The sequence below is a fragment of the Prionailurus bengalensis genome, chromosome A1 (assembly GCF_016509475.1).
Source record: "Prionailurus bengalensis isolate Pbe53 chromosome A1, Fcat_Pben_1.1_paternal_pri, whole genome shotgun sequence".
NCBI lineage: Eukaryota > Metazoa > Chordata > Mammalia > Carnivora > Felidae > Prionailurus > Prionailurus bengalensis.
The window spans coordinates 25359486-25372438 of NC_057343.1; the positions used below are offsets into that span (position 1 = coordinate 25359486).

A 12953-nucleotide genomic window follows, 5' to 3' on the forward strand; every position below is an offset into this window, starting at 1 on the left:
AAACAGGCTCCAGGCTCTGAGCCATCAGCCCAGAGCCTGACGCGGGGCTCGAACTCACGGACCGCGAGATCGTGACCTGGCTGAAGTCGGATGCTTAACCGACTGCGCCACCCAGGCGCCCCTATCTTTATTTATTTTTTAAGTGATATCTATGCCCAACGTGGGGCTTGAACTCATGACCCCGAGATTAAGAGTCAAATACTCTACAACTGAACCAACCAGGAACCCTGAGAGTTTGTTACATTCTTGATACAAATTCTTTATTACATGCTTTGCAAATATTTCTCTCAGGCTGGGGCTTGTCTTCTTTAGCAGTATATTTTATTTATTTATTTATTTTTAATTTTTTTTAATTTTTATTTATTTAAGAGAGAGAAAAAAAAATGCAAGCGTGGGAGGGCCAGAGAGAGAAAGAGGGAGACAGAGAATCCCAAGCAGGCTCCACGCGGTCAGCACAGAGCCCGAGGCGGGGCTCGAACTCACCAACCATGAGATCATGACCTGAGCTGAAATCAAGAGTCAGACGCTTCACCGACGGAGCCACCCAGACGCCCCAGGACTTAAGTTTTAAAAGCTGGCGACCTGTGGAAAAGACACCTGCTGGGAAGTGCCTGCAGTAGTCGAGGCAAGATGTGACGCCGGGCAGACCAGGGTGGGAACGTGGGGCGCGTGAGGAGTGGGAGATCCTTTGAAGGAGGAGCCAGCCTGGCTTCCTGGTAGATGGGATGCAGGGTGAAGAAGAGAGAAGAAATGACTCCACGGGCTCTGTCAGCACCTGAGGGGGCTGGGGAGGACGAGCAGGATCTGAGTTTGGGCACCAAGTCTGAGGTGTCTCTTAGATGTCTGAGCAGAGACGCCAAGAAAGGAGTTGGGGGTCCGAGCCTGGGGCCCTGGAGAAAGGTCTGACTGCCACCTCCAAACAGTCCCAAGACTGTCACAGGGAAGGGGAGTGAGAAAAGTCAGGAGGGCTGGGATCCAAGATTCAGTCCAAGGGCTGCTGAATCGCAGCCACGTGAAAATGGAACGAGCGGCCTCAGAAAGGCTGTCCCGTGTTTAGAGACAACAACCTCGTGAAATCATGGCTGAGAATCGGAAAACAGACTGACCCGCGCTATGTGGGAGGTGCTGTCCCGGCAGACACAACCACCGCCATAAATGCTTCCCCAAGAAGGGTTCCAGCCTCCCAAGGATAGGGGAGCTCACTTGTGACAATACCCGTGGCCATCTTTGCCCCCAGGACCCCGCCCTCAGGACTTGGACTGAATCGTAGACAGACCCTCATCTCGAGACCCCTCCACTAGGCTGCGGTGGCGACCAGGGAGCAGGGAAGCGAGAGGCCATCTTTTTGTTTTCTCTCCCCATGCCATAAACTAATTAAGACCTCAGAAGGGCATGCACACACACACACACACACACACACTTTTACCTTCAGTGCTGGTTAGGAGTCAGCGTGCAATAACAACATAGGTCACATTTGTGACCGTCACTACTTATGCATACGTGTATTGCCTCATTGGATCTCCACAAGAGTTGGGGACCATTATTCTCCCCATTTTACAGACAAAGAAGTTAAGTCACAGGAGAAGGAAGAACTTCCCTCCAAGTCAGATGTAAGTGGCCCAGCCCGATTTAACCCCAGTTAACCTGGCCCCAGATCCTGACCACTGTGCCGTTCCGCTCTTTCGGAAGTTTGCTTCTCCTTCCTGCTTCAGCTCTCCCTTTCCATTTTCACACGGTCCGCTCCTCTGCTGACTGTCCGAAGCGGTTCTGCCAGAAGCAGTGTTGCGTTATCGAGCAGAGACTGGTTAATCTACAAAGCTGCCCCCCCCCCCACCCCGCTGCTGGAGCCCAGGCCAGGGGGCAGGGCTGGACCGGAAGGGTCCATCAGCGGGTGTGTGCAGGACCGTCAGTGAGGGGAGGTGCGGCAAGGGAGCCCCGGCTGGGGCAGGGAGCTGGGCACTGGGACCCAGGCCCCCGCCCCGAGCGACCCCGTGCAGGGACCAGAGGGCGCGTGGGCCTCCATTTTCCTTCCTTGTCAGAAAAGCCAGACCCTTCCTTTCTTTTGAGAATGCAAAGGCAGAGGGTGGTGACGACAATAACTAGTGCCGACAGACCAAGGGTCAAATGCGGTCCTTGGGCTTTTTCCCTGGAAACACACCAGTACTGATGTCCAGGGGGCAGAGGGGGACCCACGAGGATGCGTAAGGGGAGGATAGCCGTGCTGGCCACGCTGGCAAATCGTGTCCTTCTACGTCTTCCCATCCCCTCTCTGCCCAGAGCCATCATACTGGGCCGCGTGAGCTGGACAAAGCGAATGCGCTCATCCTCACGGAGCAGCAGCCTGTTTTCCCACCCCAAGGAACTTGTTCCCGCCCAGCTGCAGGTTCCTTGCATGCATTTGGTTTCCAAAGTGTGACGCCTTTCAGCAAGTCTGTAGAGCCATGGCCCCGGTGAGAGAGACAAAGAACATCTCAGGAGCAACACCACCGCCCCCGTCTTGGAAACCAGTGAGGAGACCCTACTAACTCCTTTCCCTAAAAAACCACAACCAGAACATGGAGCCCTTCTTTAGGTCATTCACTTGGAAACCAGAGGTTGCAATTATTCCTTGTGAGATCAGTCATTTACAGAGGGGGTGCTCTGTTCTTTTTGTTACATTAGTTATGTCTTCCTCATGTATTTCAAACTAAGAATGTTTGGAGATCCTGGCCTCGACCCCTCAGAATGAAAAATGGGATCGGAAAGGAAAGGAAAGGAAAGGAAAAGGAAAAAGGAAAGAAAGAAAGAAAGAAGAAAGGAAAAGAAAAGAAAGAAAGAAAAGAAAAGAAAAGAAAAGAAAAGAAAAGAAAAGAAAAGAAAAGAACAGAACTATGGAAAAATCAGTTGGCCTCTCATTTGCAGTGCAGTGTGGAAGGGGTTATGTGGATACAAATCTCCAAGATTGTGCTCGAACGACCTCTGATACAAAGGTTTACCCCTCTTCGGTAAATAAGCATACGTACATAATCAGTAAATATCCCTGGCAAAGTGCACTTATTAGTACTTTTCTTTGCTCTTTCATTTATACATTCAACGGGTTATTACCGAGTGCCTATTATATGCCCAATCACCATGGTAGGTACGGGCGTCCAGTGTCGACCTGTGTAAACACGGCACCTGTCGCCACCAAACAGCCCATCTCTCCGTGGGGCCAGAAAGATGAAGCCAATGCATGAGCAGGCAAAGTGTGAGAGATACCAGACCTTTTAGTGGATTGTGTATCTTTTGTTCTCCCAACTTCTGGTAGAGACAGCGAGCCATGGCTCTACTGTAAGGAAAACAACAGGGCCCATGGGAGGATGCGCCCGCCCGGGAATCTGAGCAGACTACAGGCAGTGGTGGGGACAGACGCAGAAGTGGAAGGCCCCATTCAGGGAAAGCAGCCTGAACTCAGCAGCACTATTTCCGTGTGGGAAAGCCAGCACAGGGTTGCCCGACATTCCTATTTCCACGAGAAGCCGGAACTCTTGATTTTTTGCGAATTCTGCTCATTCTAAATATTCACTCTAAATTTTTTTTTTAAAAAACTCTTGAAGCCGAATAACCTGTGTCTGCCATCTTGCTTTGATTGAGCAGCCATTTTGTGAAGCCAGTCTAAAGATTAAAGACCTACAATCAGCTGATTATAATCGGCTGTTATAAAGGGGATGTTTCTTGTTGTGACCACAGAAATTAAGCTGCAATCTGTCAGAAACCGGGGTCAAAATGAGTGCACATCTGAATCACAAGTCAAAACCAGGATGTTTTACCTCAGACGCCGGGTCTCGAGTTGCCAATTACTGTTCATTTCCACCTGACGGCTCTTCTTACAAGTTTCCAGGAGAATTAAAGGGAGAATGTGAGGATGCAGCAGCCTGGGCCTTTTCACAAAGCCTGATGAGAAAATGGAAAGAGAAGATTCTTAAGCCTAAATGACAGGCTGCCTTTGGAAAATGCATTCTGGGCCGTCCGGGGGATGGGGCGATTCTGACCTTTTATCTCAAGCAGCTAAAAAAATAGGAAAGGTAGGAGATCCCTGAAGTGTTAAGCATGCCCTTGATGGAGTGGCTGGTGCTTACATATGCTCCTTCACCGCTCCCAGGATGAGGCCGGGCATCCCCGTCTCCAATTTCTCTCCTCTTATCCAGCCCCTTCCTTCTCCCTCTGGTTTAGGGAGCCAGGGCCAGGAGCGCATGGGGGTCAGAAGTGAACAGCGACAGTTAACTGACACGTTCAGCTTTTAAATCCAAGTAAGCCTGGGGAGGCTTCTTTAAAGCAGAAGAGTCTCCCGAAGACATCAGTGTGAGCCCCGAAGTTTTCCCACAGCTCACCCTTTGCCCCAAAGGCGATCTCCTCCACCCTGGTGTGTGCGATTTACATCCCACCTCCTCCAAAAGGCATCTGAGGTAGCCTGGGTGAGAAGACACGCAGGAAGATCACTGTATGAACCACAGAGTGGTGAGTGGCAGAGGCAGGAGACTCTCTACTGTTTCCATGCTGTCTGGTAAATGGCCACAAGAGCGCTCCCTTCTGGAGCCTTTGATCCTCTCCCGTTCCCCGTCACCATCCAGCCCAAAATGTGTAATAATGACTTCTAAAGCTCTCCACCCCCTGACTCTGCCCTTACTTTTTCTACCTTGTCCTCTCTCTGCCAGGTCTGTCCTCTCTCTGCCAGACCCCCGGGTTGGTCTGCTTCCTCCCCACCCTCCCCACCCTTCTAAAATACCAATCTATCTATGAGGCCTGTCCTCTTCGCTGTCCCCAATCCTGCAATCCATTCCTTTGTAGGCTTACATTTTGTGAAGCTGTCTGTCAGAGGGCGGGTTGTCTGGAAACGGGTTCCCAGATGCGGACCGTTGAGGTGCAACCAGTAGAAATATAAGCCTGAGAAAGGGCGGGGAAGGACTGGCGGAGGGAATGGTCTTGTGGACCGGGCTGGGCAAGCCTGCCTGTCAAAGCTGACCTGCCTGAGTCGGCCTGACTTTCTTGGATGACTTCTGGAAGGCAGCTCTGCAGCCGAGGCAGTTCCTGAGAGACGGGGCGGCCGGAGGCTGTCTGTAGACCACAGTCTCCACAGCCGGCAGCAAGTCCTTTGAAAGGGGGTCTGGGTAGCACCCCCTCGGTTCACCACACTGCCCCAGGCTAATCCTATCAGAATCTGATCATCTAAGGCCTCTAGCAACCCTGAAAGTAGACAAACAAGCCCACGGGCCCACTATGAATGTCTTTACACGTCGGTCTTCCTATTGTGGGCATCATGGTGCACACATGTTAGCAAGTGATCCTGTGATCTCGGCGCTGGTTCCCGAAAACAGAGCTTCCTGGTCTAAGATCTGAAAGAAAGGTAGACTGAGATATTTATCCATTAAATCCCTAGAGCAAACAGGAAGGTTCTGGGCAGTTTGCTTCCTTCAGCTCATTCCATTGTGCAGATTGAATATTACCCTTTTTAAAACTTTGGGACACGCTGCTCTAGAGCCATCTATTCTTGCCCTTGACTCAGTCACTGGTCACATATTTATTGGACGTTTACCGAGCACCGGGCGTTAAGCTAACCACTGGAGGTAGAGCGGGGAACAGGTCACATAAGGTCACTGCCACTGAGACACAGCGTAGTAGAAAAGAAAGGCTGGACAAGCAAACACAGAAACATAATCAGAAACAGTGTAAGCGCTACAGGAGAGGCTAACGGGGTGGGAGAGGATGGACGGAATGGCAAGACAAAGGCTTCACGGCTGCGTGCAAGCTGGAGCGTAAAAATAACTGTTTGCTGAGTAAACTCACCGCGGGTGTGCCTTCCAGTTGAAGAGGCCGTGCCTGTGGTGGCCGTGACCACGTGCCCGGCAGACCTCCAACTAGAAGGGCCTTTGCTGACCAAGGCCCGGCCACTGTGCCTGTAACCACCCTGCCTGTACCTCTCCCACTGCGCGTGTCTTTTTGTGTCTAGAAACCTGTTTGCATGACTCCTCTTCTCACCAGATTTCAAGCTCCTGCGAGCCATTCTCTTTTCTTGTTTTCCTGTTTATTTATTTTGAGAGGGAGAGAGCGAGCGAGAGGGGGAGGGGCAGAGAGAGGGAGAGAGAGAATCCCAAGCAGGCTCCACGCGGTCAGCGGCGAGCCCAACGCGGGGCTCCAACTCACGGACCGTGAGATCATGACCTGAGCTGAAATCCAGAGTCGGATGCTGAACCGACTGAGCCCCCCAGGTATCCCAACATCCTCTTCTTGATTATTGTGGTAACAAATATTTCTTGATGAATAACTAAGGCTCCTCTGATGACTGTACCATTAAACGCCGAATCACTCCTTCACTCTCCAGCCCTCCAGGCTCACTTCATATTGTGCAGTAATTGCAAAGGTGTTGCCTTCAGGTGTGATCTCTCCTACCCGTTCCTGGAGGGTAAAACCTCTGTTCCCCTTTTTGTGCCTTTTCACGGGCCGCTCTATACCGACGTGCACATTCAAAGGGCCACCCAAACACTACTGAATGAAATGAGCGAACACGAATGGATATAAATCAATATGCAGTAGCGATTACCGACTAATGGGACTTGATTCCTCTCTTGGTTACCAGGATGGCGAAGTGACCGCCTGCGGCTTGCTGCAGGGTTTCATCTACTTAATGCTGCCCCAACATGTCTGCTGAAGATGATCAGTCATCAAGACGAACATCACCCCTTCGCTCTGCCACAATGTCCCAGAATTCCACACAGACCGTATCTTCGGAGGAGGAGATCGAGGAAGAAGAGTGTTCAGAGAAAGACTATCTATTTCCTGAAGAGGAAGAGTATCTGGAAGAGGAGGAATACCTGGAGGAAGACAACTACCTGGAGGAGGAAAAGTTGCTGAAGGGGAAGGCGTACCTGTATGGAGAGGGGTATGCGAAGGCGGGAGAGTATCGACAGGAGGAAAAGGACCTGGAAGAAGAGTATCTGTTGGGGAAGTATCTGGAAGACGGTGAGTATCTGGACGAGGGAGAGTATCTGAAGGGAAAAGAGTAGGTGTGTGAAGAAGAGTATCTGGGACGGGTATGCGGAAGAGGGCCTTCTAAAAGATAACAACTGGTGGGGCGCCTGGGTGGCTCAGTCGGTTGAGCGTCTGACTTCAGCTCAGCTCATGATCTCACGGTCTGTGAGTTCGAGCCCCGCGTCGGGCTCTGTGCTGACAGCTTGGAGCCTGGAGCCTGCTTCCGATTCTGTGTCTCCCTCTCTCTCTGCTCATGTTCTGTCTCTCTCTCTCTCTCTCTCTCTCTGTCTGTCAAAAATAAATAAACATTTTTTTTAACAAAATTTTAAAAGATAGCAACTGTCATCCACCACCACGCCCAGGGAAAAAAGATCAAGCTTGAGACAGAGCCGAGGCTCAATCTGTCAATCCTGCCCTCAGTGCCGACAGGTAGGAACACTCATTCCTGACCATGTTCTCCCAGTCTCAATAGCTGGGCCCCCAAGAACGGTGCCCACAGAGCAGAGGGGCTTAACGAACATGAAGCACCTATTCATAAACAAAACGAGCAGAATATAGCCCATAACTTGTATCTTTTCCTTACTGCACAAATAACATGTATTTATTGCGGACGTTAGGGAAACCGTATATGAGCGAAACGAAGACAGCAAAAATCCCTCCCATGCAGAGGGGAATAATCACTTTCCCACTTTGGTTATACCCTCACCAGGCTGTATAAAGTGTTTGTAACCTACTTTTTTAAGGTACATTTATTTATATATTTATATATTGCAATCACACATAAATATATACTTCTAGGAATATCATTTCATGTTATTAAATTTTCTCCAAATCATTTTAATAGCTGCATTGCACTGGATTGTATTTGCAAGCCGTAATATTTTCAATCGATTCCCTATTATTATTAATCATTCATTTCTATTCATTACGTTTGTTTTCCAAACGGCATTTTGAGAAACATCCTTAGAGCTCAATTTTATCAATGACCTCCAATTACTTCCTAGAATACATCCCACAATCTGTTGCTAGGTCAACAGACACTAGTATGCTTCTCAGGGTACCCAGTAGGTCCCCGGAAGGCATCATCTTACTCTGCCGGTGAGTATTTAACTCTGGAGTGATTTCTCTCATCCTGGGGCTGACACTTTTCCAACACGGTTCCCGCAACTGGCACCTGTTCCTTAAACTGGGCTTTATTATTTGGCCCTGGCCTCCCTGTGCTGTTGCTGGCAGCGGCTGATACGCACTTTCTCGCGGGCCTGCGCGGGGCCTTCCTTTGCTGACGTGACTGCTTGGCCTTATATATCCAACCACGTTCAGAAAGCTAAACATCCAGGTCTTCTGCATCATCTTACTGTTGACCTAGAAATAGAACTACATTATTTTTCTGGATCTGGTTCCATTACCCACTGCAAGCATCTCAGGCAGCTTGATTTTGTGTTTTGTGTTTTTTGTTTTCTGGGTTTTGTTTTTGTTTTTGGTTTTTTTTTGGTTTCTTGTTTGTTTGTTTTGGGGGGGGTTGTTTTTGGCAGCTTCAATTTTTAAATCCCATTCTGATTACACGCAGCCTGCATCCAAAACCTGGGTGTTCTCAGCAGCCACACAGGCATTTTTGCCTTTACATCCCCCTTCACCAAATCAGATGCCTCATCCTAGATTCCTGCTACCCCCGAAGAAATTTAGTTAGGGCACTGGAGAGATAATTCTCTATTGCTGGGAAACTCTCTTTTGTGTGTGCCTCTCTCCCTCTCGGAATCCTAATATCCCTGCTGTTCAAATACCAGGTGTAATTCCAGGATTGAAAAATAGCATTCAGACCATTTCTTTTGCACAGTATGCATCAAGCATTCTTAACATGTTCCCTGTATGCACTGGGCCTTTGTAAATATATTACCCACTGGAGTAGGACAAATACAATGTTGTCAAGTGAATGGAACTGTGTATAAAGCAAACGCTTTGAAAATAAATGCCCCGCTAGCAAAATTTGGAGAGGCACTGCAAAACTGTAGAGGAATGTTAAGTGCCTTGAAAGGCACATGGAAGAATGTTTTGGTCTGTGAAAACCCAGGGTACCGCGCCAGGCTGCACAAAACAGGTTACATTAAAAAGGGTCTACAACAGGATTTGGAACTTTTCAAAAGAATTTACATCAATATTTCCTTACGTGGAATATTCTACCAATACCTTTAAGATATAAATTGGCTTAGCCCTTGGCACAAGAATGCCTTCCAGACCCATAGCAAATGCTCGGTGAATGCAAATTGAATCAAGCTTCATGTCGTTTGTTTCATAAAGTCAAACACACACACACGCGTATGCACATACACACACATGCACACACCAGCATTTGTCCTTTAAGATATTTTTATAAATTAATTGGCACCTATAAAATGAGCCCTGGAAATGACAAAACGGGCTCCCCTCTCTTAGGCTGATGGATTAATTACTAGAGACTAGTGCTGGAGCACTGTGTTGAGAAAGATTCTGAGGCCCCATTTCGCCCAAGAGGATGGAGAAGCCAGCGTGCCATTTGTCTATCTGGTGGTAGATGTGAGTCTATCACAAAGGACATCGTCTTCTTCCTCTCTCGGGAGCTTAATTGCCTAGGCTGGCATGTCAGATCTCTCCCACTTATTAGTGCGTGAACTTGGGCAAGTCACTGAAGCCCTCTGTGTGCTAGTTTTCTTAACTATCAATTAGGAATAACAACAGACATACCTTATAGGGTATCTGTGAAGATTAAAGGGATTAAATCATGTAAAGCATTATGAACTCTGCCGGGCACATAGCATCGGAAGCCTAGGCAAGTGTTAGCTCCTTTTACTATTACTATTCGTGTATTGTGGTATGTTCCATGACTCTCCTACCGTTGACTTGTGAAGGGTAATTTATACTCTCCCCACCACACACCCCACCCACTCAGCTTGTGAAGTGGACTTAACAAAAAGAGAAGATGCAATGGATTGGGGTGTGGGAGGGATCTGTGCCCCCCACCTAACTACTCTGCAGGCTGGTCAATTTCAGAGACTCCCATTGCCCTGGATAAATCAGGGTAGGGTCATACTAACAACCTGTACCCTCCTCTCTTCTTTAAAGAAATAATTTTCGGGGCGCCTGGGTGGCGCAGTCGGTTAAGCGTCCGACTTCAGCCAGGTCACGATCTCGCGGTCCGTGGGTTCGAGCCCCGCGTCAGGCTCTGGGCTGATGGCTCAGAACCTGGAGCCTGTTTCTGATTCTGTGTCTCCCTCTCTCTCTGCCCCTCCCCCGTTCATGCTCTGTCTCTCTCTGTCCCAAAAATAAATAAACGTTGAAAAAAAAAAAAGAAAGGAAAGAAAGAAAGAAAGAAAGAAAAATAATTTTCCCCACGGTCTGTGGGGGAAATCCAATAAAATTAGATGAGCAACTTGAATATAAACGCGGCATCACTTGCCACCGAATAATCAATAGCTCTGTGTGACTGATCTCCCCAAGAGGTTCCACGCAGGTTTCGTAAACCGTGGGTGTCCACGCTGCAGGTGTGATGTCAGAGTCAGATGATTCAGCACATGGTGGGGCCGCCTTTGACCTTGGGCATATCACTTAACTTTCTCTAAGTTTCAGTTTGCCTGTACGTAAAACTACCTTTCTTCACAGTGTGGTTGCAAAATGTAAGTGAAAAAGTATATCCGAAAATGCTTTGAAAGCTCTCCCACCTCCATTGTGAGGTGCAAAAATGCTCTTCTGATCTCACATGGGCGGAAGGTGCTAGAAGGAAGTGCCATCTATGTTACTATCATGCCGTTGTAGAACATGAAACCGTTCCATAATGAGGCCCCGTTTGGTTTTTTTAGAACCCCAGAACTTCCTGAAGATGCATTCTGCTCAGTGGTAAATAATACCGTAGAGCTGTCGCAGTATTTTAATTTTGACTCATAATGTTTTTGCCCGATTGTATTTTGATACGTGTAATCTGCCGGATTTGATTTTCTTTACCCTCGCTGCCCCCACCCCCTCTCCCACAGCTCCAGATGCCGTTTCGCCCACATGCTATTATCATTCAGTGGCCATTTCCAGTTAAGAGTTGCCCCAACAACCCTTTCCAACAGGGTACCCAGCAGTTTTCTGTGTACTGAAGGAGAAAGGTTTGCAATATATTGATAAGGCAGGGACGGGAGAGCCAGCCAATTTGTCAGGCAGGAAACTTCACAGATGGTGACAGAGCTTTGCAACCAGCCTGCCTTGAGTTGGAACTGGTGAGGGAGTTGCTGAGCCCCAAGGCCAGTCGCTCACAGCCTCCACTCTGCTCCGGAACAAACAGCATCACTTTCTGTACGTGTCTCTCTATGTGTCTTGCCCGAGGTCAGGAGCACAGTGCAGTGGCATCGGCGTGTGTTGTATATTTCACGATCTTTGTCCCCTTAAATTCTCCCAGCCATAATTTGTCCCCACTTTGCAAATGCAGAACCTGGAGTCAAAGAGAGGGTAGGTGACTACTCCACGGTCACGGGAAGCCATTAAAGGAACCAGGACAGGCTCCCAAGGCTTCTCTTCTCTTCCTCTTGTAATCACCTCTGTCTTTTCTCCTTTCCTTCCTCCTTTCATTCTTTGTTTTGGCTTTTTAATAACTTATGTGCATATTTTAATTTTAGGAGAATGGCATTAAAAAAAAATAAAATCTACTTTTGTTTATTTGTTTGTTTGCTTTTGAGGGAGAGAAAGCACACAAGCGAGGGAGAGAGAGAGAGAATCCCAACCAGGCACCATGCTCAGTGCAGCCGCCAAGGCGGGACTCGATCCCACGACCTGAGATCAAGACCTGAGCTGAAATCAAGAGTCAGGTGCTCGACCAACTGAGCCACTCAGGCGCCCCTTGCTTTTGTTCATTTTTTTTAACTGAAAACTTGAAAAGCAGAGAGCAGCAAAACATTGTCCACTCTACCAACATTCAAATATAAATAGAGCTGATTCACTTTTTAGTGATTCTTATTCTGTCCTTCCACTCTTATTTCTTCTATATTTGTTTTGTAGTTCGTTTGTTTTCACTGTCTTAAACATACGGTACGTGCAACTTTGTATTTTACTTTGTAACCGTGTCGTGACTTGAACATTTGCCCATGTCGTTTGGTTTTTGCAGACATCATAACACCCAAGTAATATTCCTCAATAATACTCTGTCTCATGGGTAAACTGTGGGTAAGGAAAAGTGTTGACACATCGAGGTTCCAAACTTCAAATTCTGGTTCTTATCTCTTTCCTCCTTCCATTCTACCAGTCTCTATTATGAGAATTGGTGGCATATTTTATCCCAGTTGTGCACGAAATTCCTAACGTATCATTCCAGGCAAATGGGTAATTAAATGACACAAACAGCCTCTTTGACATTAAAACTAAATTGTAAAATATTTATATTTTAATATTAAAATACTAACATGTATATTAATTAATATTTATGTTATGTTTAATACTCGTATTAAAATATTAATATTCTGAAACCCCAGTTACCTCTTCTGTACAGATAGCCTTCACCTCGGGACAGAAGGAGGCCTGTCTGATAACCCGAAGATTAACAAAGCAAACTTGAATCTCCAAAATCCATGCTTTCATGAACATTATCTTCTTGCGTTCTCCTTGACTTTATGAAATTTAACCTTGTAATTTCTAAAGGAAACCATTAAGAGAGACAATACTAACGACAAGTAAAAATAGAAAAATTCTACAAATCGGGGCCTCTCCACCCCAAACCTAGCATCACATACTTGACAGCACTTTTTTTTTAATGTTTTATTTATTTTTAAGACAGACAGAGCATGAGCGGGGAGGGGCAGAGAGAGAGAGGGAGACACAGAATCCGAAGCAGGCTCCAGGCTCTGAGCTGTCAGCACTGAGTCCGACACGGGGCTCGAACTCACGAACTGTGAGATCATGACCTGAGCCGGAGTCGGATGCTCAACCGCCTGAGCCACCCGGGCGCCCCGACCACACATTTTTAA

At 47.7% G+C, this 12953-nt stretch overlaps 1 protein-coding gene across 1 annotated transcript in view; it reads left to right on the top strand.

The window, feature by feature from the left end:
- Nucleotides 1-6196: 6196 nt before the first annotated feature.
- The window catches only part of ERICH6B (glutamate rich 6B), a 52700-nt gene continuing 45943 nt past the window's right edge, over nt 6197-12953 (top strand). The window contains exon 1 of the mRNA XM_043570505.1: nt 6197-7015. Within this exon, the coding sequence (XP_043426440.1) occupies nt 6654-7015 (362 nt within the window). The 5' untranslated portion in view covers nt 6197-6653. The remainder of the gene's footprint in view (nt 7016-12953) is intronic.